Genomic DNA, 26,917 nt, shown 5'->3' with positions numbered 1-26,917 from the left:
ATAGTACTATCAGTAACAATCTTATTTTTTGCTTCATTATTTTGCATTCAATACAAAAGGCAGACATGTGCATAAACTGTGTTTGCCTATTACAGGTAAACTATGTGGAACATAGTGGCAGCTTTCTCATGTCTTTTGTATAAGTGTTTCTAATAACACAGATACTTAGTATTCAGATGATTCTCTAGTTTTTCTGTACTTTTGTTTATAATTTTTCTGATTAATTATGTAGATTTTCTCTTAATAAAGGTGCCACCTCGAGTGGAACATTGCCCTGGAGATTTGTGGGTGCTTGCCAAAAATGGATCTGCCATTGTGACATGGGACGAACCGCACTTCAGTGATAATGTGGGTGTGGTTCGTGTTGAAGAAAAGAATGGGCATCGTCCAGGCCAAACTCTCCTGTGGGGCACCTACACTATTGCCTATGTTGCTTACGACCAAGCTGGAAATACTGCAACTTGTTCCTTTAAAGTGTATTTGTTGGGTAAGTTACACTGAAGGAAAAAAAACTGAAGTTTCTGAGTAATGACTGATCGAGCAATTAATTTGATATACATTTATGGATTTAAATCCTGAGTAATATGTATTTTATCCAAAGAAACTTAGTTCAACTTCCAAAAGTTCACATACAAGTCTCACACTTGCCATTTTAAATCCAAAAAACAATTCTCATTGCCATCACCTAATATAGTAAATGAAATTAGGTGCAGGCTATATATATGTTGACAAAGCAACTGTTATGACAGAATACAGACTTGTAGGCAGCTGTACATGTGTGATAGTCCTACAACATTGATATAGTTTCTTCCACTGAAATAATATACGGCTATAATTTGTCAATAACACCTAAAGAAAATTCAAACTAGAAACAATATCATCTACTGAGTTCAAGAAGTATCAGTTGGGGAACATCAGCCATAGAATTAAATAATTCCAGCTGCGTAATCATTGATAGAGAGTTGTGTAAAATGTTGTGATTGAACACACTCACACTATGTTTGTAGATTAATTTCTTATTGTTGAACAGTACATTATAAAAGTTTGCTGGTTTATGGCACTGTGCAGTAATTCCTTATGCCACTAAATGACATCATTTCTGATTCAGTTTTACTGTATACTATTCACCTAAACAGAAGGAAGAATGAGACACCAAAAACATTTTTCTTAAGAAGAAACTTCTTAAGTTTCCATACATGCAGTGAATATACTGAAGTAATTGTTTGCTGTAGCTCTATTATACAGTTTTTTTTTTTTTTTTTTTTAATAGAGGCAGCATCTGCCAACAAATTTGGCTGTTTATAAGACTACATGCACTTCTATGAAGTGTATGGCAGAGGGTACTTTCCGTTATAACAGTTATTAGGGCTTCTTGCTGTTCCATTCATGTATGGAGTGCGGGAAGAATGATTGCTTAGCCTCCATGTCCACTGTACTTTGTCTAGTCTTGTCATCTTGATTCCTATGGGAGAGATATGGAGCAGGTTGTAGTACGTGCCTAGATTCATCACTTAAAAGTTGGTAATTGGTTTTGTTACAGGAGTAAGGCACCATTAGACAGATCATCAACAAATTGCACTTCCTCTTATATCAGACAGCATAGTTCGAACTGAAAGTCATTTATGACACCCATATACACTCTCTTATGACCCTCTGCATTCTTAAATTTATGTGTATTTTCACCAAAAATGTTTGTGCCCCTTTTCATTTTGTTGTTGTTGATATCTTCAGTTGGATGACTGGTTTAATACAGCTCTCAATGCTGGTCTCTCTTGTGCAAGCCTCTTTCTTTTTTCATAACTACTGCAACCTACATCCTTCTCACTCTGCTTACTGTATGCAAACCTTGGTCTCTGTCTATAATTTTTATCAACTGCACTTCCATTACCAAATTGACAGTTCCTGGATGTCTCATGATGTGCCCTATCACCCAGTCCCTTCATTTAGTCAAGATGTGCTGTAAATTTCTCTTTTTCCCAAATCAGTTCAGTACTGCCTCATTAATTAGGTGATCTACGCATCTAATCTTGACCATTGTTCTATAGTGCCGCATTCCAAAATCTGTAAGTCTCTTATTGACTGACCTGCTTATTGTCCATGGTTCATTTCCACACAAGGCTACCTACACTACAGACAACTACCTTCAGAAAAGATTTCCTAATACTTAAATTGATATTAGATGTTCACCTATTCCTCTTTTTCAGAAATATTGTTCATAATATTGCCAGTCAGCTTTTTATATCCTCTGTATTTCATCCATCATCAGTTATTTTGTTGCCCAAATAGCAAAACACATCTACTACTTTTAATATCTCATTTCCTAATCTCATTCCCTCAGTATTGTCCGACTTAATTTGGCTACAATTTATTACCTTTGTTTACAATCTTTCACAGAATTACAATGTCCTCAGAAAACCTTAAAAGTTTTTCATTCTTTTCCCTGAACTCATAAATCCCTTTCCAAATTTCACTTTGGTTTCCTTCACATATCGTTCAACACGGGACTGGCTCCAAGGTAGACCCCAGGGGTGAGAGAATTTGTCAATGATCTGGAGCTGCTGCGTATTACTACTTAATTAAACTATAATGGTGCTTTTTATTACCAATAACCAAATTTAAGGCTGGAAAACTAAAAAAAAAACATCATTTTTAGTAACAAAAATTGTAATTTGAGAAACATTTTTTTGATTTGGCATTTAACATTAACTTTTAACATTATTGGAAATAACTTCTTAACAGTTAAATGGCACATGGTTTCTCATATAGGCTTCAGCAGTTTGTTCCACAATGTTTTCTAGTTTAGCATGCTTTTTCTGATAGATCATGCAATCACAAAGTTACGTGGGGCACTCAGTATACCTTGTGGTTATAAACTGTAACAATAAAAACTTTGTCAAAAGGTAAAAAGACAGAGTAGAGTCATGATTTCATTTTCACTGTGATTATTTAATGATCTTCCACTTTAAAAAATATACTGAATCCTGTCAAACTTGTTGACATTTAAATCTGATGATGAATAAAATTCAGAGTGAAAACATGTCATTATTTGTAAATAAAATCCAGAGCAACTGAGCATCCCAGCAGGATGTTCGAGTGCACACAGTGCTTGCTTTCTCTACCAGGAAGGCAATGCAGCCTAGGTTTGAGCCCAACTCGTGGTGTGATGAACAGGACTGGGGAGCAGGTCAGCTTGAATGTGGCTTGTAGGCAGTTTCCCATATCCACCTAGGTAAACAATGGGCTTGTTCCGCACTTTGAACTCAGTTACATAATACACAAAAACTAAAATTCTGTCCCAAATTAACGAGAAATTACACTGATCACAGAGAGAAAGAGTGCACAACTTTCTTTCTTAGTAGAGGTGAGGGGAGGATAGTGGCACGAGGAAAGGCAACCGGCTAACAAGTGTATCAACAATGCCCAAGCTGTATAACAAATAACAAGCTGACCCTGTAAAAGAAATGAGGAAATGCCAGAGCAAAGACAGACAGAGACTCCAAGGAAGAGGAAAGACTCTCAGAAGTCAAAATTACTGTTCTGCCAAGTAGACTATGACTTCCACACAAAAATTATAAAAAAAGTGTGCATGCAAGACAATACAGTTAAACATTGCTGATACCGCTGCCCACAATGTGACATCACAGGCAGTGAACAATGACAATGTGACTGCTATATGTTGCACTGCCAAATGATTCTATTCTACATACTTTGACCATAGAAGCCCAGAAGTAAAACGCTACTTGTACATTCCAGTGCCTGAAACAAACCACATTCTTTTGTGTGACAATATCTTCATGAAATTCCAGACCACATTACACTGTCCCATAGTCATCCTGTAGGGAGGACGGGGGAGAGCAAGAGGAGGCACTTACAGGATTCGCACATATTTCTAGAAATGATTCAGTGGAATCACAGATCTAGCATTGCTGAATGCAAAGGAAAACACTGTGGCTTTGGTAAACACTACATTGTTTGGTTGTGATGTTCTTCAAGGGAAATTATAGCAGTTTGTCATCACACTGGTTTTGGTGTTGTTTTGCAGTTTTTGGGGATATGAACACTTACAGGCCATTGCCAAAATAGAGCACCTGATATTTTCTCTGTTGTTCGCTTGTACAGCCCATAACAAGCTACAGATAGGGACGGTTCCAACACCCAGCACATTATAAACATTTCTACGGGATACCTGCCCGGCACCTGCCCTTCACCTCATGCACATCTTAATCTCAACAGTCAGTTTGCATTTGATCTGGCAAGGTGAGCTGAGACTTCATTCAGTTTAACATGGTGGAGCGATTGTAGTAGAGTATGGAGAATAAGGCCATATTATTGGTGTCTTCACCCGTACTTCATCTTTGGATCCAGTTACAAAAGATATACCAATTTCTGCATGGAAGAGAGGAAGAAAAGGTTAAAAATCAAGATATAACAGATGTTTGGACCTTCTTAAACTATATTCTTCTTAAACAATGCAACCCAATCTGACATTAACCCAGAGAGTTGTAAGTACTGTAGTACAACTGACATGGCTACAAAATAATGTGCCAAACTAGGGATATGTGGTGTATTTTGGCTTTAACAAGTTGGTTATACCAACCAATATGATAACTGTTTAAAAAGGTTTCCACATATATGTTCATATTAATAATAAAAAAAGGGATGTATGAATGAAATTTGCGTACTTTCAAGATATAATAATAATCTTCAAAAAAATATTGGATCGAGAACTATCAAGCATTTAAGATACTGTAAGCTTTGTGTTCTTCCAGTCAAATTTATTAATTGGGGCATGGCACATTCTTAAACTCAGTAAATCAAAAGTGGCACTTTTGGAATCTTGCCTCCTCTTGTATAAATTTCTGTGGATACCCATGCTTTCTCCCTAGCTACCAATTGTTAGCAACATATTTTGCAAGGAGCCATTGCGATCATTTTTTATTGTAATTGAAAATTGTTGCCGTAATCATTTAGCCCTTTCTCTGAGTCACTTTATCAAGTAATAATGAATCTGCATTTTATTCTTGTGCTTGAGAAAATTTTGTTTCATGAGAATGACATAAAAGCATTGCTGAACATCCCAAAGTCCATTTCTTGCCGACAGAGGCTGATGACCAAGTGGAGCTGAAAACTGATAACACATTTCCTAGCAGTGAGACTCAAGTGGCACGTAGTTCATTTTAGCCCAGGCCCAGTTAGAGACACACTTTTTTCATGCCAGTCACAGCCCTCTTACTCTTTCATTCATCATCTCAGTTTCAATAACTTGTCAGCTCAAGTTATGCTCAAATAAACTGAGCAGTTTGATGATAATTGGTTAGGCTACTGTTCTGTCTAGTTCCTCCGCCAACTATGGCTTCCTTTTCATGTCTTTCAGTTCTTACAACTGCAGTCTAGTTTCTGTTCAAGATGCAAATAAGCTTTAACTCACTGTATTTTTTATCCCTGGTAGTTTGAGAATTTCAAAGTGTTGTCCAGTCAACATTGTCATACGCTTTCTCTAAATTTACAAATGCTATAAATATAGGTTCATCTTCCTTCAGCCTACCTTCTGGCATAAGTCATAGAGTCAATGTTGCCTCAAGTGTTCATACACTTCTCCGGAACCCGAACTGGTCTCTCCTGAGGTCTGGTTATACAAGTATTTCCACTCTACTGTGAAAAATTTGTGTCGATATTTTACAACAATGACTTATTTAACCGACAGTTCAGTTGTATTCACACCTGCTGTCTTTAGAATTAGAATTAATACATTCTTCTTGAAGCCTAATGGTATTTCACCTGTATTGTATATCTTGCACAATTTTGTCATTGCTGGCTCTCCAATCTACTCCAGGGCACTTGTTTCCACACAGGTCTTTAAACGGTGCTCTGTCAAATTCTTCTTGCGGCATAGTATCTTTGATCTCATCACCACCTATTGCCCCTTCTCTTTCTGTAATATTACTGTCAAGTTTGTTTCCCTTATGTAGTTCCTCTATATATTCCTTCCATCCTTCAGCTTTCTCTTCTTTGCTTAGTACTGGCTTGCCATCTGAACTCTTGATATTCATACAGCTGCTTCTTTTTTCTGCAAAGATAGCTTTAATTTTCCTGTAAGTGGCAGCTAGCTTTCCACTAGTTGTGCATGCTTCTATTGCCTTACATTGGTCCTCTAGCAATTTTGCATTTTCTGTCAATCTTATATTCTCTCTCGCCAGTTTCATTTTTATGTTTTCTCCACTTGTCGGTTAAATTCAGTATCTTCTGCATTACCCAGGGTTTTCTATTTGGCCTTGTCTTTTTTACCTATGTGATCCTCTTCTGCCTGCCCAATTTCATCTCTGAAAGCTATCCATTCATCTTCTGTTGTATTTCTTCCCCCATTTCTGTCAGCTGTTGCCTAGTGCTCCCTCTGAAACTCTCAGCAATCTCTATTTCCTTCGGTTTATCCAACTCCCATTTCCTTAATTTTCTGTCATTCTGCAGTATTTTCTGTTTTGGTCTGCAGTTCATAACTGACAAATTATGGTCTGAATCCACATCTGCTCTTGGAAATGTCTCACAGTTTAAAATCTGGTTTCAAAATCTCTGTCTTACTGTTATATAACCAGTCTTAAACCTTCTAGTGTCCCCAGGTCTCTTCCATGTACACAGCTTTCTTACATGGTTCTTAAACCATGTTGGCAGTGCTTAAATTATGCTCTGTGCAAAATTCTACCAGGTGGCTTCCTCTTTCATTCCTGACCCACAGTAATGGCAGTGATTTCATCATGCTTTCAATTGTTCACAGTACTAGCACAGCATGACCATGTTGGCTAGTGTCGCAAGGACAGAACAGTTAGTAATCCAGACGTTTGCTACTGCAACTACTGAAAAGGATGCTGTCCCTCTTCAGGAACACCGGATTAGTCAGAACCCAGAACAGAAACCCCTCCATTAAGGTTGTACGTATGGTACGATCTCTATATGGTTATGGCACATAAGCCCCCCACTTCAGTGAGATTCATGGTTCATGGATGGATTCTGATTTTAGTATATGCTAAATTTATTATTGCAATTTCAGTGTGTGAGATAAAATGGTTTGTGCAATACTTCATTTTAAAGCAGCATGGGCTCTTTGGAGGTATTTATTGATAAACATATCATTAGGCACTTCTTGTAAACAATATGATTTTCTTTTTACAGTACTTTGTTAACTCCATTTACAAAAGCCTTTGTTTTTAACATATCACAAAGCATTTGAGCTACATAAAACAACTCAATTGGCACAAAATCTTCTGGCTCAGAAACTGCATACATATTGATGGATTCCAAATGTGACAAATCCACACTGTTGTAAAACCAGTTTCATCCTGAGTGGGAAAGTCTATTTTTAGTTCTGATCTTTCAGTCTCATTTGTGAACTGTAGATTGTGGTGAATAAGGGGGGAAGTGAAATGCCTATTTCTTTCACAATTTTGTATTAACTATGAAGATAGTCTCAGACTGTATAATTATATTTCATTTCTATCTATTAAACTTTGCACATATGAAAAAATCTCATTGTGTTAATTCTCAGCACATTGTTCTTTCTTCTTTGCAGCTGACTTCTGCCCTGAACTTCCTGACCCTGTTGGTGGCACACAATTGTGCAAAGACTGGGGAACTGGAGGACAGTTCAAAGTTTGTGAGATTTCGTGCAACAATGGTCTACAGTTTTCACAGGAAATACCAAAGTTCTACACATGTGGAGCTGAAGGTTTTTGGAGACCAACCACTAATCCAGCACTGCCAATGGTCTACCCAGCTTGCTCAAGTATGTATCACAATCAGTAATATGGGGGCTAAAATGTTGATAATTTAAGGTCTAAAACTTTAGTTTTTAAGTTGCAGCCATTAATTCAATAGTGTGGTTCACATTATTATAAGGAGTAAGGCACCATTAGACAGAAGTCTGAAATAAGAATTGGTTGTTACAAGTCTAAAATTTCATTCCTGGCATGGTGCAATACCTTAGAATGCACATTGTGTTTTCCAATATTTATAAAGAATTTCATTTCTAGCTCATAACACTGTCCAGATAAGTGTTTCAGATGAAAGTGATGTTTAAATTTGTTCCTAAGTGGAATGTATGTCACCACACTTCAGATACATGTTGGATTCCTTATGGTAATGGCGAACCTGAGTTGCAATTCATGACACAGTTCGTGGAAAAAAAATTACTTTATCAGTATGATAATTTAAAAATGAAGTTCACCAACATTTCGGTTCCTTATACTCAACCATGGTTCTTGACAGCCAACTGTCATACATATAGTGAAATGTCAGAACCTCAAAGATGATACAACGAATAGGGCCAGTCCAAGTTTTCACTATGTTGACAGTAATTACTGGATAAATCCATATGCCATCATTGTAGTAATAAATTTTATCCATGCAGCATTGACTGCATCATGCTCTCTCTCACTATCTCTCTATTTGGCGAAAAACTTATGTGATTTCCCTACTTAATTTGTGATTGATCTTGTTTTCTCCTCTGTTCTGTGTTTTGAAGGAACATTTGATTTTGAGTAATAACATCTGCATGACCTTTTGTTTCTACTTGTGCTTGTATGTTTCTTGATAAGCAATACTCTTATTTTATCTGTGCTTGATTAGTAGTTTCTCTTTGGCAGTCATTTATTTATACAAGGATTTTTCCCCCTTAAACACAGATGTTACTGAATGATATGAGCTGTATTCATCAAGAACTGTTTAATCTTCTCCTTCATTGGTACACCAATCTTTTACAAATATATTTTGTGCTGTATTGCTTTCTATTATTGTGTTATTCTCCCTCATTATGATTTTTCAGATACTTTTGTAAAAGCTTCACAGCATTACACACTTTCTTAGCAAACATCCAAGGAATTTACTCAAGTTATTGTATGTCAAGTCATTTGTATGTCTTTCATGTTCTTTGTAGGCTTCATTTTTTACCTCTATGTTTGCATTTTACCTTTGCGAAGAGCATATTGTACTTTTTACTTCTGCGTATATGTGTATCTAATGAAGGAAGCACTCAGCATAAAATTTTCGAATATTTTTAGTGTGTCATTGTCTGCTTAGAGTTGAAAGTATAAAGAACTTCTTTTTTGAAAGAACTACAGTTCTGTGAAGCTGTAGATGACAGAGATTGCTTTGAGAATAATTTAATTATCTGGCACAATCACAATTATTTCTAACAAAATTACCAATTTTGGGCATCCTCAGATCATAAAATACGGGCCATAGTTCAGTCCACCACTGCAGAAACTGATGCCTGCCGAAACCAGTTATTTTGTTAGGAATAGATGTGATTATACCACATAGTTGAATTAATCTATTGAGGATGTACAAGAGAATGAGTTCATGTGAATCATGCCATCATGATATCAATGTTTATATTATTGCAAGTCATAATTCACCATCTTCTCAAGAACTAATCTTTAGTCTTTCACCTCTTATGTGAAGTGTGAGTTGTTGAGCATTACCTGACAGATAAAAACTTGCACTGGACTGGGTCTCGAACCTTTTGCAGGTAATGATCTACTGATTGACATGTCCAGGTGTGATTCACAAACCAGCAAGAGATACAAAGTAAGCTCATGTAAAGTTTGAAAAAAAAAAAAAAAGAAAAGGTACCAACAGAACTGAAGATAGGAAAGTAGGTTATGAGTCATACCTGGATAGTTAAGTCAGTAGAGCATTGCCTGTAAGAGATAAGAGTCTTGAACTGGCACAAAGTTAAAGCCTGCCAGGAAGTTTCAAGTAACATTTGTGTGTAAATGGGGAGGCAGGGAGGTGGAGGTGTTGTGTGAGTGGGTTCTTTGCATGCTTCTGTAAGTACTTGTTGGTTCTGACCACTCTGTAAGCTTTTTTTAAAACTTGTTAATAGCTTCAAAACCAGCGCAACGTGTCTTCAAAATAAAAATGCAGTTCCCTAGTTCTGTACTGTGTAATTCTGCTGGACAAGGAGTCCTGAGACAGAAGGTTCGCAGTGCGGTGAATTCTCTCAACAGAGACTGGAACTTCTGCTCGTATTCTGTGGAAGGTAAGTCCCTTGCAGTTATGTCACTCACGTATTGTTTTATTTTCTATAATTTGTGTAAGAATTGATAAGACAGGTATATTCAAAGCAACATAATTTTTTTCAGGAACAAGGGAGTGCAAAGACCTAAATATTGATGTGAAATGCGACCACCGTTCCCGACCAGCAAGGGATGTTAATGATGGCAGTGGCTCATATGTCCTGGGTGCTGAGGTTCCAGTTGAGCCGTGAGTATAGTTATTGTCCTGTTTTCCTTGCAGTAATTTCTTAGTCTGGAGTACTTCATGGCGCATCTGTAAATGAAATCACAATCTTTTGTTGCTGTTTTTTATACTCTTCATAAAGTTGACTCTTTCTGTAGCTTGTAATTCAGTTGTTGTTTTACTGGATTGTGTCTGTTTTTCCCATGAACAGTATTATTTCAGTTGCACATAATAGCTGCCAAAGGAAATGTTTCTTTAGTAGTTTTAGAACACCATCCTCTTTCATTTAAAGTAGAAAAGCATGGTATGTTTGTTTATGAATGCTGTACTTTAGTCACAGTAGCTGACTTAGTTAAAGTGTTTTGTTATCTCCATGATTGAATCACACATCTATAGTGCATGTTGTTTCCCTCAGACTGGGCAGGCAGTCTCGCCAGGCCAGCGACACTTACAACATCGAGATATCCTTCCCAGCTATCAAGTAAGCACAAGTATTGCATGCTTGTAGTTCAAGTAAATTTATTTTATTTCTTCTATACAAAATATTGACCTTCTATGTACCTTACATGAACAAGAATATGAACTTTTATGCACGCCAATATATTAATAGCAAGTTTATAGAGATTCTGTCAGTCACAACAGCTTTATGATAAGAATTATGCCTGTAAGATGAAGAGAAAATAGATAATTTAGGAGTAAAGGAGAGCACTCACCAAATAGTAGAAGCACTAATTTATCGACAGGCACACAAAACATAAGGAAACTCACTAGCTTTCAAAAAATCTTCTAATGAGTTGGGGGTGGGAGCACACCTTTGCAGCTACAGTGTGCTGGCTGAACCCACAGATTTTGTGTGACTGTCAATGACGCAATGCTTCTGCTATTTGGTGAGTAGTCTCCTTTACTCCTAAATTATTTACGTTATACTAGATGAAGAGAAAATCTATTTCTTCTATTCCACATTTCTACTACTTTTCCGCTTGATGGATCATAAGAATGGCAGAAAAAATTAGGACAGAAAATAATATAGAAGCTCCAAAAATTTGTCAATAAATTGAAACTGTTGATCACTGGGTGTGTGGAAGTGAGGCTCATTCATCAAGTGTTTGGTAGTTTTAGTATTTGGATGACAAGTGATAGCAGTGAAAGTATTTTCAGGACCTACAACTATAACATTAATAAATTCCTTTCTGGTTGTACTGTTTATTTGTTGTAATGTTTTGTGGAGAGAGTGTAATTGTTGCATTCTGCGAGACAAAAGTGATCTAAAGATGTAAATGATTAATACTGAAACTTCATGTATAGAAATTTAATGCTCATTTCAAATCACTTTGCCATGAAAGCATACTCTAAAATGTCATCTTATGAACACATGCGTCAACAGCTTTGCCGCAGTGGTAACACCGGTTCCCATCATACCACCAAAGTGCTGTCAGGCTGGGCTAGGTGATCATCCAGCCTGCCAGCACTGTTGGCAAGCAGGGTGCACTCAGCCCTTGTGAGGCAAACTGAGGAGCTACTTGATCAAGAAGTAGCGGCTCCAGTCTCGAAAAACTGACATACAGCCGGGAAAGCGGTATGCTGATCACATGCCCCTCCATATCCACACCCAGTGACGCCTGTGGGCTTATGACACGGTGGCTGGTCAGTACCCTTGGGGGCTTCATGGCCTGTTGGGGCGGAGTTTTGTTTTTTTATGAGCACATGCACACATGGCCACTCTGCTGCTTTCACATGCACAGAATTTTGAGTGTCAGGGTATAATAAAGTATCTTGTTCTCTCAAAATGAGAACTATGACAGTAATAATAGAAACACTCAGCATTCAAATTAATTTATTAATGCAAGGTCGTCTTTGATAGACAAAGGACAGACAAAAATTAAGCTTGCCAGATGTTGGCATTATGGACATACAATTAAGAGAAATATCCAATTATACTGTAGGAAAGGTAAAGTGTTATTAGCAACAAGTAGCATTAGATGAGATTCAGTATGGCAATAAGAGCCATACAATGCTGCCTTTTTATAATAAAGATTAATGTTCTAAATTCACAGTAATACAAAAATCATTTTGCCTGTATAGTCCTGAACTTTAGTGTATTCAGTTTCAAATAGCTTTAACATCATCCTCAAATCAAATGCAGACCTTTTTTTAAGGATAGTGTTACCAAAAAAAAAAAATACCAGTCAGAGCTTACTGAATTCAGGGTATATAATTTAATGAAAGGGAGCAATAAATAATAATGTTGAGATCTCCGACACTATTATGATCACCTTAATTACTGTTGCTTCATTTGTAGCAATAGCAAATGTTGTAAATCGAGTTGATATAAAGGTACCTCATTTTTCAAAATTGTGTGAGTAAATACACATTTCCATTACTTCTGTCAAAGTGAGACTTAACGGAGGAACAAACGGTGTTTTATTTTTCTTTAATAATAAAAAACCTTAAAGAAGTGAAACTTGTAATATGAAGGGAATAATACTTTAAAGTTAAAACTTATGTCGTTATATGTTTCATCTCCAGCGACCCTGTCATTAACTCTAACACAAATGAGAGGTCATCTGTCCAGCGATTATTGGAGAAACTCATACTGGAGGAAGACCAGTTTGATGTCCGTGACATTTTACCAAACACAGTTCCAGATCCAGCATCACTGCAGCTGCAATCAGACTATGCTTGTCCACCAGGACAGGTGGTAATGGCCCCAGATTGTGGTGAGTGTCTATTTAGTTTTCATGTGTCAGCATATACTTTTGTTGCTGCAGTTGCTACTTTTGTCTAATGAGCATAAGCTTCAGTGTTAGTTATAATATAAGACTGCACATGGCAATAAATCACTGTTAACAGCTGATGAAATTAAAATCTACTCATGGTGAATTGTTTACTGTCTGAAACTGCTGTATATTTCAGATGCTGATAGAGACAATGCACTTTCTGACAGTGGTCCAATTTCTTCTGGGCGGGCTGGATTTCATTTAATTATGGTGTGTTGTGAAGTTTGTAGATGCAGCCTTAGGGGTGGTGGCAGGAAATATTGAGAACACCGTGTAGATGTTATGTAGGTAATTCCAACCAAATTTAGTGCACATCTACATACAGTAGCGCCCCTACGTGAGAAGTGGTACTGGGAAGGGGATAATATGTAAAAATAAGTGTTGTTATGGTATATCTGAAGGACTCTTAATCAGGTTTGATACACATACAACTTACTATCTGATAAAAAGATACTGCAGGGTAAGATACTTGCACAACCACTAAAAGGTAAGTATAATCATGGACAACTGACATTAGCGCCAAATGTATAGTCCTTAGCTCACTAGTCTGACTGGTAACATTCCTGATGATATTAAGTTCAAATTTAGTTGAACAGAATGAGTAAAACTTAAACACACAAGAAATCTTGCATTTACGAACTGAGAATTCATACATCCTACTTTTCACACCAGCATTCATAGCATTCATAAAAGAAGGTTGGACTGGTTCAAAGACACAGGAAATGTGGGGAGGGGGTGGGGATCGGGGTGTGTGGGCACAAGTAAAGAGGCATTTGTGGGTAATCCACTAATAATAAAATTATATCCAGACATCCTCGCAACTTTTTCTCTACCTCACATTACACATGAGAAATCAAGTATATTTGGATGGATAACTAGAAAGTTGTGTAGACTGCCAAGGAAATAAAAGCAACAGCTGACTACATTGGAGGTGTAAGAAAACTGATGCCCAAAAAGAGACGCAGTAGGAAGGAAAGAGGTAGTTTTATGCCCGAGATACATGCAGGCAAAATCAAAAGTGACGTGGAGCTCTGTGAAAACTTCAGAAAGTCCACAGAGTGGAGTTACAGAAATACTAAATACTTTCACACTCCACCATGTTATTGTTGTTAGATGTTTCTGATAAAATATTTCCAAATGCTCATCCAGAACATTATGTGACCTAATCAAGTGAAAATCTGAAATTATTTCAGAAATGCAATGTGCTAAGTAAGCATTTAATTATTACCATTCATTATGGGGGCACTTTCCTTGGAGAGTGATAAATGAGCATAAGATAAAATAATCATTGATAGTAACCAGCAATAGTGCTGTGGTGTGTTGCTGTGAAAATTAGCCACAAATTCCAGAGAAGTCATTGTCAATAAATTACTACCAGTCAATCAACAAATGGTTATTAACAGCGATAATGTATTTCTTTTTCATAAGAAATTTTGCTGAGTACTGAATCTGGAGAGAATGTGCAAAGAAATTGTCTCTAGCACTAACATTCTTTTGTATACTATAACTGTTCTTCTAGAATATCATTGTTTGTAGTAATGTAATTGGATGGATAAAAAAAAAAAATCTACTCACCAAATGGCGGCATATAAAAAAAGAAGAGATTTCACTTATGCAAGCTATTCGGTCCAGTGGTTACTTCTTCGGACAGAAGGGTTGAAGGGAAAGGGAGAGGTGTGTGCAGGAAAAGGACTTTAGAGGTTTAGGAAAAGGGGTACAGTTCAGAAAAGTCACCCAGAACCCCAGGTCAGGAGGGACTTACCAGATGGGATGAGAAGGAAAGAGTCTTCTGAGTCTTTCCTTCTCATCCCATCTGGTAAGTCTTTCCTGACTTGGGGTTCTGGGTGACTTTTTCGAACTGTATCCCTTTTCTGAAACCTCTCCAGTCCTTTTCCTTCACCCCTCTTCCTACCCCTTTAACCCTTCTGCAAGAAGAAGGAGCCACCAGTTCCAAAATCTTGTAGATGTTAAACCTTTTTTTTTTTTATGTATGTGTTCTCCTGCCGCCGCTTGGTAAGTAGATTTTTTTGTGTACCCACTTACATTATATGATCAAAAATTGATTATTTTCGTTGTTATAGTATGTAATAAAAATTTATTTGCTTGCAACAATTTCTTTTTGTGATGTTTTCCTTGATATCTATTAAAATAATGTGGCAATCTGTTCCAGTACCCTGTGCTGTTGGAACATACTTTGTGAAGGAAACTCGTACATGCTTGCCCTGTCCTGTCGGCTCATATCAGAGTGAAGCAGGACAGTTACAATGCACACCTTGCCCAACAATTGCTGGTCGCCAAGGTGTCACAGTAGGTCCAGGTGCTCGCAGTGCTTCTGATTGCAAAGGTAAATAGCATTCTAAAAATCTGTAGTATAATATTTATGTCATTTTATAATTTTTTGTTTATGACTTGTATTGAAACTACACTTCCATTTACAGTGTCGTAATATCTAAGAAGTTAAAGTGACTCCGGTGATATAATTTAATTACAAAAAATATTGTAAGTACGTTGGGTTCAAATTAAATTAATAAAGATAATGTGGAATATATAAACTGAAGATATTTGCAGCAACATGTAGGTCAAAGGCTTGTGCCTAAAACAATTATGAAGCAAATTATATTGCAAAGCAAATCCAAAATATAGTACAGAAATAATGACACACAGTTGCAGCCTCCTATTGTTCAGATGATGACTTGCACTGTAATTATCAGTGGTATAATTAATTCTACATCATCAATTCAAAATAACCCACTTCCTATTCCTCATCTCTCAAAATTGTGAAGTATTTTCCTGAGACTACTGACAGATTATATATCCACATTTCTCTAAAAATGGAACTCTGTTTGCAATTGGGCTACTGACACTCTTTATCATCGATTCACGTTCTTGAGCACAGTCCATGGTGGAAATAGATTTACTTCTTGTTTTTATCTTTTTCTACTCTCCCTCTTTCTATCTGTCTCCTCTTTCAAGTAAGCGAGTAATGCAATATTTTCTATGATGCATGCTGGACACGTCAGTTGTGCAAGCTTACTGGAGCACAGTAAAACAACTGACCATAACATAGGCCATACACAGTACTTTATTTAAAATGTGGAACATAAAACAAAAGCTATAAACCATATTTCAGAAATTGCAAGAGCCTTTCCTTATCAGTTTGAAATAGAATATGAGTCTGAAATGCCTAGGGACAAATTTTAGACATCAAATACTTAAGTTTTTCATAGGGATGTAAGATTAAAATAGCTACAGGTGAGTGTGCACAGTTCACAATGATGTGTAGGGAAGGATAAGTCAGTCAAAGTAACTGATAAAATAAGGTTGCCAACAGTTAGAAGATCTGTTATATTCCATTCTACTGCTTTGTTTGTGCTCTCCACCTGATACATCACTTTGTCTCTAATATCAGTATTGTTAGTAATCTTCGTCTGCTGTTGCTACATGGATATACAGGGTGATTCAAAAGTTTATGCACAAATTTAAAGAGCTGATAGAAGAGCCAAAACACAGCAACTTTAGAATAGGAACTTATGATTTGGGAATAATCCTGAGCCAGTGAGAGCTTTGGAATGACAGGAACAACAAAGACAATCAGTGCGCATTGTAATCTTCTTCTCCTTCACATCACTAGTTGATTTTCACTGACTTCGTATTAAAATCTTTTAATAAGCTTTGAGAGGAGTAAGATTTACAATAAACTTTTTACTTATCTTCTTTTCTCATCGTTGGCTCCAGTTCTTCATGTCTAGTGGTTGATTCTTAATACTTAAATTTTTGACATTGTAGGTTCCAAATGGCATGATAATGCTAAAGTAAGCCTGCTTCATAATTTGTGTTTCTGCAATTTTTATTATATCCCTTTTTTTATATCTCACTGTCTTTAAAAATTCCACTTCAAAATCAAAAATTACATTGTTATTGCCAAAATTAAAAACATGAGCAATCACATCAGAGGCATGCCCACTACTAACTCATTCTGCAGTACTAACAATACTCCAAAGAGTTTACAAACTTTTTTAAAAAATGACTTTCTATTAATATATACCCTTATTTTATAACTGAATCTAGAAGTAACCATAATAAATATCATTTGATTGTGCAATTAATAATAGGAATTTTAAGTGTGCCAGACATTTTGTAGTTTCAAATGTTTCTAAAATAAGAGTAATTTTAACTGTACATTGTAACAAAGAAAATAAAGTAATTTCATCTTATACATTTTAGTCTGAAATATAATACATCATGTACAAAATCATATTAAATTCATTTAGTTAAACAGCTGAGACAATATTAAGCTGTTTAAAAGGTAGAAAGTATTTTTGGTATCAATAACTTCCGTTGAAGAAAAGTAATGCTAGGGGAGGGTGGCCTTTTACAACATCCACCTTAATTTAACAAAGTTAATGTACTGTTCACTCAACAATGTTTTACATTACAGACAGTGTTCGAAATGGTGGCCACCAAATTCAGTTCAGGCATAACACCCTTGTAGAAAATTCTGGAGTTCTCTACCAAGTCACCAGTCGTCACCTGAACCTCATCAGGCGCACAAGTACCCTGACAACAAGTGTTTCTTGATTGAGAACTGAGATCACATACATAAGGCTTTTGATATACCCCCACCAAAAAATAAATAAATAAGTAAATAACAAAATCAAGAGGCGTTGAACCTCTACATTTCAGTGTAGCTCTTGCAGCCAGTGTCCTCCATTATTTGTTGGATGTATTCCATTCACTTTCTTCCTCACAGTTTTTACACTCTATAGCTCCCTCTGGTACATGGAAGTTATTCCCTGATATCTTAACATATTTCCTATAATCTTGTCCCTTCTTCTTGTCTGTGTTTTCATAATATGTTCTTTTCTTCGCCCCTCCAGCAGAGAATCTCATTCCTTATTTTATGAGTCCATTTAATTTTCAACATTCTTCTACAGCATCACATCTCAAATGCTTCTAATTTCTTCTGTTCCAGTACTCCCACAGTCCGTGATTCACTTCCATACAATGCTGTGCTCCAAACGTACATTCTCAGAAATTCCTTCCTTAAATTAAGACCTATTTTTGAAGCTGATAGGCTTCTTTTGGCCAGGGATGACCTGTTTGCTTGTGCTTGTCTGCTTTTTATGTCCTCCTCGCTTCATCCGTCATGGATTATTTTACTTCTGAGCTAGCAGAATTCATTAACTTCGTGATCACCACTTTTGATGTTAAACTTCTCCCAATTCTCATTTCTGCTACTTCTCATTATTTTCATCTTTCTTCAGTTTATTCTCAATCCATATCCTGTGCTCATGACTCTTCATTCCATTCAACAGATTATGTAATTGTTCTTCATCTTCACTGAGGATATCAGGGTCATCAACAAATCTTATCATTGATATCCTGCCACACTGAATTTTAATTCCACTCTTGAACCTTTCCATCATTCCCGCCTTTGCTTCTTTTATGTATAAGCAGTAACAGTAGGGGGAAAAGACTATATCCCTATCTTACACCCTTTTTAATAAGGGAACTTTGTTCTTGGTCTTCCAATCTTATTGTCCGCTCTTGGTTATTGTGTGTATTGTATATTAACAATAGTTCCCTGTAGCTTACTCCTATTTTATTCAGAATTTCTACCACCTCGCACCATCTGACATCCTATGGACACATCTTGATTTGTCTTCAGTCTTTCTTCCATTATCAAGTGCAATTTCAGGACTGCCCTCTGGTGCCTGTACCTTTTCTAAAGCTAAACTCATCATCTAAAAGATCCCCAATTTTTTTCCATTCTTATGTATATTAGTCTTGTCACCATGAGCTGCTAAGGTGATTGTGTGATAGTTCTCACACTTATCACCTCAGCTATCTTCATAATTGTGTGGATGAAAGTCTGATAGTACATTTCCTTTCTCATAGATTCTACGCACCAAGTTGAATAGTCATTTAGTTGCCAGTTCCCGCAGTGATTTTAGAAATTCTGATGCAATGTTATCTATCCCTTATATCTTATTTTGATCTGAAGTTGTCACATCTCTTTTAAATTCTGGCTCTAGTACTGGATCCCCTATCTCTTTCATACCAACTCCAATTTCTTCTTCTGTCGTTTGATCAGACAATTTCAGACTCTTTCCACCTATGTGCTCTCTCCTTTGCCTTTAACAGTGGGATTCCCATTTCACTCTTAATGTTGCCACACTTGCTTTTCAAATTCACTGAAAGTGACTGTTCTGTATGCTGAATCAGTCCTTCTGACAATAATTTCTTTTTCGATTTATTCATATTTTTCCTGTGGATATTTCACCTTGGCTTCCCTGCACTTTTATTTATTTCAGCCCTATGGGATTTATATTTCTGTAGTCCTGTCTTTCCCTGAACATTTTCACACTTCCTTCTTTCATCAGTTTCTCCCGTTACCAAAGTGTTCTTCACAGTTATCTTCCTTGTACCAATGTTTATTAGCCATCTTAGAGATGTCCACTACTTTTCAATTGAACTGCCTACTGTGATATTTCTTACTGGAGTATCCACTTCCTTAGTGAACGTCAAACGTGTTTCAGCATTCCTCAGTACATCAGTATCCCACTTCCTTCCACACTCATTCTTCCATGCAATTCTTCTAAACTTCAATTTACTCTTTATCATTACTTAATTGTGATCCAAATCTATATCTCCCTCGTATGCCTTACAAACCAATATAACAATGAAAATAATCAATTTTTGACAATATAATGGAACTGGATGGATAAAAAATCTACTCACCAAGCAGCAGCAGGAACACACACATAAAGAAAGAGATTGTATTTGTGCAAGCTTTCGAAGCCAGTGGCTCCTTCTTCCAGCAGAAGAGTTGAAGGGGAAGGAAGAGGGGTGAAGGAAAAGGACTGGAGAGGTTTAGGAAAAGGGGTACAGTTCAGAAAAATTGCCCAGAACCCCAGGTCAGGGGAGACTTACCAGACAGGATGAGAAGAAAAGACTCTCTTTCTCATCCCGTACAGTAAGTCTCCTGTGGTACTGGCTGACTTTTCTGAATTGTACCCCTTTACCTAAACCTCTCTAGTCCTTCTCCTTTCCCTCCAATTCTTCTGCCAGAAGACAGAGCCACTGGCTCCGATAACTTGCATAAGTAAAACCTCTTTTCCTATATGTGTGTTCTGCCATCACTTGGTGAATAGATACTTTTATCCATTCAATTACATTATATTACAAACCAATATCTTACTTTGGAATCTCTGTGGACGGTTATGTAACTGTGCTGGAATCTTGCGTTGTCTCTGGGTCTTTTCCAAGCATACCTCCTCCACTTGTGATTCTTAAGCAAAGTATTCATTGTTACTAACTGAAATTTGTTGCAGAACTCAATTAGTCTTTCTCCTCTCATGCCTACTACCAGGCCTATTTTCTCTCATAACTGTTTCTTCTCCTACAACTGCATCCCAATCCCCCATGACTATTAGATTATCATCTCCCTTTACATACTGACTTACCCATTAAATATCCTCATATACTTTCTCTATCCCTTTGTCTTCTGCTTGTAACATCAACACGTATACCTGAACTACCATTCTGACAATACAGTGTAACTGGGTAGATAAAAGATATGCTCACCAAGTGGTGGCAGCACAACACACAGTATTTGGATAGATAAAAAATATACTCAGCAGGACAGAACTACTGTTCTGAGTGTTTGCTGTCAAACTTATGAGAATTTCCCAATCCCTGGACTGTTCACAGTTACTCAGTTTCTGCTCTTCCTTCATATTCACAATGAATCCTACTCCTGTTATTCCATTTTAAGTTGCTGTTCGTATTACCCTATATTCTTCTGAACAGAATTCCTTTTCTTCTTTCCATTTGATGTCACTGACACCCACTAAATCTATACTTAGCCTTTGCATTTCCATTTCCAGATTGTCTAGCTTCCCTGCCACATCCTGACTTCTGACTCACAGACTGTTACCCTTTCACTGGTTATCCTATCTTTTTCTCATGGCCATCTCCCCCTAGGCAGTCCCATCCCGAAGATCCGAATGGGGGACCAGTCTGGAATGTTTTTCCAGTGGAGTGAATAATGGCTCTTTCCAGTTACAAGCCACACGTCCTGTGGATACACATTTAATGCAATGGTTTCCATTGCCTTCTTCCTCCTTCTGCTGTTTATCCTTCTAGAGGCAGTTTCCCATGCAAGGGCAAGAGAGTGCTCTTAATCTCATCCACTCCTCAGCCCTCTTTGACAAGACCATTGTCAGAATGAGGGTGACTTCTAATGCCAAAAATTCTCAGCTGCCATTGCTGATGATTTTTTACAAAATTTAATCAGTGGCTGGGTTCAAACCCAGGACTCCGAACGTTTTTATTACTAGTCAAAGACCCTAGACCACCATACATACACAGAAACAGTATGTTATCTTTGTTGTTCCTGACTGGCTTAGGATTACTTATAATACCGTAAGTTCCTATTCCAATGTTTTGTATTCTGATTCCTGTGTAAGCTCCTTCGATTTGTGTTCAACCTTCTCAGTAATCCTGTATACTTGTCTAGCAGATTTACCAAAGTCTTTACTAGCAATTTCAAACATATGATAAGCACGATAAGCAATTACATCTTTATCATTAAAACGTTCTAGTCCAGGAACACTCGAAACACCACTACTGCCTCTTACTATGGCAACAGTGAACCATTCATTTCCATGTTAGAAAGTGTCATTTATGTCCAAACTAAAATTAAGATTACATCCAAGAAATACACAAGGTCCATCGACAAGGGCGTGGGCTGCAACACTCTTCACTGGAATGCGATTTTTCTTGTCTCCTGATGTTGTTGTTAGTTCGACGTTTTCTATATTTTTGTAAACTGTTGCGCGACGATGAAGTCGATATCTCCTGTAGGGAGATATCTCCTGTAAGGCATGTTGGTGGCGTTCAATGCAGTTGCCTGTGCAGCAGCAAAACACAGACTGAGCGTAGCGCGAGAGCGCGCTCGCTTATATAGCATGCGAAAACTTTGACCTTAGATAACGGACTTAGAGTTTTCGCAGTGGCCAGCGGAATGCAATCCCGGACGCGCACACTGGGTGTTCTAGAGTGTGCGCGTCTCCGCTGGCGCACTGCCAAGACCATGCATCAGAGTGATTACATAATCAAACTGTTGCATCCTTGAGCCTCCGGTTCTAGATGTACCCTTGTCCGGTTAGCGTCGTCGCACAACAGTTTACAAAAATATAGAAAACGTCAAACTAACAACAACATCAGGAGACAAGAAGAATCGCATTCCAGTGAAGAGTGTTGCAGCCCACGCACTCGTCGATGGACCTTGTGTATTTCTTGGATGTAATCTTAATTCTCACATGGAAATGGATGGTTCACCGTTGCCATAGTAAGAGGCGGTAGCTGTGTTTCGAGTATTCCTGGACTTGAAAGTTTTAATGATAGAGATGTAATTGCTTATCATACTTATCATATGTTTGAAATTGCTAATAAAGACTTTGGTATATCTGCTTATGACTCTATGTCTGCGAAAACTCTAAGTCCGTTATCTAAGGTCAACGTTTTCACACGCTATATAACCGAGCGAACTCTCGCGCTACGCTCAGTCTGTGTCTTGCTGCTGCACAGGCAACTGCACTGAACGCCGCCAACATGCCTTACAGGACATCGCTTTGAAATCCTAGTGTTGGATAGATGCTTTCAAAGGAAAAAGTTCTTAGAAGAGTGGGAGAGTCATTGTGCGTACTCAAAGCAGTCACAGATAGGACAAACAACATGGCTAGCCACCCTTATGTTGATTCATGCCAGTTCACTAATATGACTGAAGTAATGATAGAGTGAACAAGGCGAGACAGAGAGGATAGCTATGAAGGAATTCATGGCCAAGTTAAAGCTAGTAGAAAATGCAAGAATATCAGGAGACATAACAACAAAAAGGGACCAAATAGAATTGAGCCCATGCACATTGAGGTTGATGAGAGGATGTGTTGAAACAGCCAACATAATCATTGATTATTTCACACTGTCTGAAAACTACAAGAATAAAACCAGAGATGAATAGATTTCCAGCAGTAACCATAATTAAATGGCACCATATGTGAAATCCAAATGTTGAAATGATGTCCAGTCACACGCCTATATCTGTTTAGTAGGGAGCAAATTATTACACATACGTAAGCCATTATTGTTACTTAATAAGAAATGTTAGATCAGAACTGCGACCAGCACAGAACCTTGTCTGTAAATTGTGTGAGCAAGGATGTTCTTAAATTTAAAGGCAATCAATTTACAATTTAATTTTAATGGTGGTACAGGATATCATTACTATTGGGGGATCACTGATCAACTGAAGCTGAAAATGTGCAAACTAAACACTGAGTTATGATTTTTTCCCTTCTCAGTAGTGTTATAAAACAGTAGCTAATCAAGAAAAAATATTAGAAAATTGTAACAAAGAATTTACCAAAATGAGCAACAATTATGTATTTGTTTCAGGCAAAAATTATTACACTCAGAATTTATGGACATAGAGTGAGATTTTTATGGTGTGGAATTTAAAATGTTTGTTGTCCTTTGCAGAGCGATGTCCTGCAGGAAAGTACTTTGATGATGAAGCAGGACTATGTCGCAGCTGTGGCCATGGTTTCTACCAACCGAATGAAGGAAGCTTCAGTTGTCTCCTCTGTGGCTTAGGAAAAACTACTCGTACTGCTGAAGCTGTTTCTCATGAGGTATGAAAATATAACAAAAGGCTATGACTATAAAATGGATACAAAACACTCTTTTGAAATAATTACATTAAAATGTCAAATGACATAACTTTCCTATGGGAGACAAGTACAAAAACAGGTTTTCAGATAATTGTTTGACACATTTCACAACTTAATCAATAAATTACATGCTCCTTCCCTTTATGCACCTAACTAAAACAGCATCAACTTGGAATACTGACAATTACAAAAAAAATGTTAACTATCAACAAATAATTCTTGGACTAGAATAATTTAAATAAAATGATGCATTCCTGTTCCTGGCAGCCATGAAAACAACTGTCAGTAAGCTATGTACAAGCACTGAAACTACTGACTTGAAGGGTTAATATTAAAATAAGAGGTTCTTGCATGCTGTTCTTTGTGACCTAAGCAGCCAGAGCCTCCAAAATAGTTAAAAGTGAATGATAATACAATGTAAATATTCAGTTGGGGAGCAGGCTGAATAAATTTATGCAAAATGCTTGAAAGACATGGTTTTATTGTACAACTGGAGCCTCATATAATGTAATTTGTTACGTTTGCTAGCTCTCTGTCGGGTACATATGTGTCCATTGTTTCAATCTTCAAAGTTGTTGAATATAGAAGCTGCAGAACCAACTGAAAATCAGTACATTCTGTAAATACTCAAATGTTACAGATGAAGCCAGACGGTATTCTCAGCAAGCTTAGTATTTCAAATAGACATGATGTCTTGCAGAAAAAATTGCAGTAATAGTGCTATCTGTGGAATGGTGCAATTTTCTCAGAAATCAGTCTTTTCTGCTTTTGTTTCACTTCTTTAATGCTGTACCATACAATAGAGAGAAATATGACACACAATTAATTGATGAATTATATAAGCATTAGGAACAATCTTCATAATGGAAGCAAAAAATGTTGGCTTCAGTGAACACTGTACATGAATATGAGACAAATTAACTCTGACATTGTCATGAACACAGAATTTGCAGTGCTGATGACATTTTAGTTAGTGCACATATCAGGCAGTGTAGTATCATCATAGTGTCCACTGTAGTGCGAGAGTTAATATGGAGTCACTTGATCTCATTTTGAGCGATTCAGTTGTGGTACATGTGAAGAATGTATGACTGGCTCCACTGCAGTAAACTTGTATTTTGTTGATAGTCTTCAGTACAATACACCTTTCATTTTAATTAATGATGGAATACATTGCCTGTCTCAGCAAATTGTGTACTGCATGTCTTCATCTGGTTTTGTGCAGAACGTAGTGCTGTTAGATACTGCAAACCAGTTACAAGTGACTTACACTTTCACTTTTCAAAACTGATTATGCACAATGGGCAATCAAACTACTATGAAATATTGAGTATTGGGGAATATGCTGATATCATGGAGAGCACAAAGTCAATAGTCCCAAGTTTATCTCTGAGATGTTGTTCACATGGGTAGAACCCTTGTCATTCTATGTTTTTTCCTCTTTTTGTAATGAGCAGTTGAGGTGACATGAAAATGTCTATAAATATGAAATTACTGGGGTAATTATGAACTTTGAAGACTTTGGAAAGCTGAAAGTGAGTGTCTTAAATAATTCTGGGTCATGCAGTCCAGAGATCTAGATTCAGGATTATTAACTAAGATATGAAGTGTGAATATAAAACTCATCAGATATACTGTCTGCAGCACAGGATCTAGTGGTTAGCACTGCTGTATCTAGATCACGGTTCAGTCGGAGATTTTCTTCACTCAGGGACTGGATGTTCGTGTTGTCCAAATCACTTCATCTCATCTTCATCAATGTGGAAGCTGCTTAAGTGACATCAAATAGAAAGGATTGTACCAGGCAGCCAATCAACGTTGTATCTCATGGCCAGTAATGGCATATGATCATTTCATTTCATTTTCCATCAGATATACTTTACATAAAATGCGGGTATTCTTATGTATAGCTGGGTACTACAAAACATAAATGGAACAAAGAATAAAATTATGGAAGATGACAATCTATATTCTCTAATTACCACAGTTATATAAAGAGGTTAGGCAAATCTGTAATGCCGTTGCATGAAACTAGTATTCTGTGAAAACCAAAAACTATACATCCTGTTACTTTTTCCACACATGAAATCACTGGAAAGTGATCCACATAATAATTATAGTTTTTAGTCAGTAAAACAGTACACTCCTACAAACACTGAGTCTTAAAGTTTTGTACAACTATATTTGTTGCATATCCTAAAATGTTGATTTATGAGAGGTCCAAATCTTCCACTTCATGAAATCATGCACTATGGTACCTTAATTGTATATGTACTGTTGCTTCACTTTCACTTATAATGAATTATGTCAATTTCAGAAATCAAAATTTTGCTTCTTTCAACATGTTTGTTTAAATTACTGGATAAAGATGCTCAATGTAATTCTTACACTTTTAATTAGATTGATTAAACGTGAAAATCTTCATGAAATGTTATAAACAATTCTAATTTTTGCAGGAATGTCGAGATGAATGTGGCTCTGGCATGCAGCTAGGTGTCGAGGGCAAATGCGAGGCTTGCCCAAGAGGCACGTACCGCACGCAAGGTGTGCAGGCAGCGTGTGCAGCATGTCCACTAGGGCGCACCACTCCACAACCAGGAGCAGCAACAGTAGAAGAATGCTCACTGCCTGTGTGTCCACCTGGAACTCACCTTAACACCACTCTCAACAGTTGCGTGCCTTGCAGTAAGGGCACATATCAGCCAGAAGCACAGAAGACTTTCTGCATACAGTGCCCTCCAGATACGAGTACCAAAGGAACAGCTGCAGTAAGTTGTTAGCGCACTTCACATTTCAACTGAAAGTAATGCTACTATTACTTTCAGAAATGGTGTTCGATAAGGAATAAGGACATGCTACTGAATCTGATAGTTCATATGATAGACAGTGCAGCATGTGACAGTAATTTGTTTCATTCACAGCAAGGCTTCATGTAGGAAATATTTCCAGTCATCAGTTCTGTCAGTCAACTATGGAACCATACAAAAACAGACTGCATTCCAAAAAACTTGACAGTATTTGAATTATAGTAATTCACATTTTCTAATTTTGAAGACTGGCAATTCAATTACGTATTTGGTTTGCATTTTTCAATAGTATATAATTTCTTTTTTTTAAAAAAAAAAAAAACTTGAGGTTTCATACCACATAACTGTTTTGCAGAAAAAATTTTGG

General features: G+C 37.1%; 1 protein-coding gene across 1 annotated transcript in view; it reads left to right on the top strand.

Moving 5' to 3' along the window:
- Window positions 1-26,917, top strand: part of LOC126457613 (sushi, von Willebrand factor type A, EGF and pentraxin domain-containing protein 1) — a 336,391-nt gene that overhangs the window by 113,322 nt on the left and 196,152 nt on the right. Inside the window, exons 49-57 of the mRNA XM_050094068.1 lie at window positions 250-487; window positions 7,562-7,774; window positions 9,875-10,030; window positions 10,134-10,254; window positions 10,646-10,711; window positions 12,757-12,947; window positions 15,178-15,351; window positions 23,553-23,704; window positions 26,200-26,511. Of these exons, the coding sequence (XP_049950025.1) occupies window positions 250-487; window positions 7,562-7,774; window positions 9,875-10,030; window positions 10,134-10,254; window positions 10,646-10,711; window positions 12,757-12,947; window positions 15,178-15,351; window positions 23,553-23,704; window positions 26,200-26,511 (1,623 nt within the window). The remainder of the gene's footprint in view (window positions 1-249; window positions 488-7,561; window positions 7,775-9,874; window positions 10,031-10,133; window positions 10,255-10,645; window positions 10,712-12,756; window positions 12,948-15,177; window positions 15,352-23,552; window positions 23,705-26,199; window positions 26,512-26,917) is intronic.

Source organism: Schistocerca serialis, chromosome 2, assembly GCF_023864345.2.
Source record: "Schistocerca serialis cubense isolate TAMUIC-IGC-003099 chromosome 2, iqSchSeri2.2, whole genome shotgun sequence".
NCBI classification, from domain to species: Eukaryota; Metazoa; Arthropoda; class Insecta; order Orthoptera; family Acrididae; genus Schistocerca; species Schistocerca serialis.
Note: the sequence above shows the minus strand (reverse complement) of the source record. Positions and strands in the feature narration are given on the sequence as shown.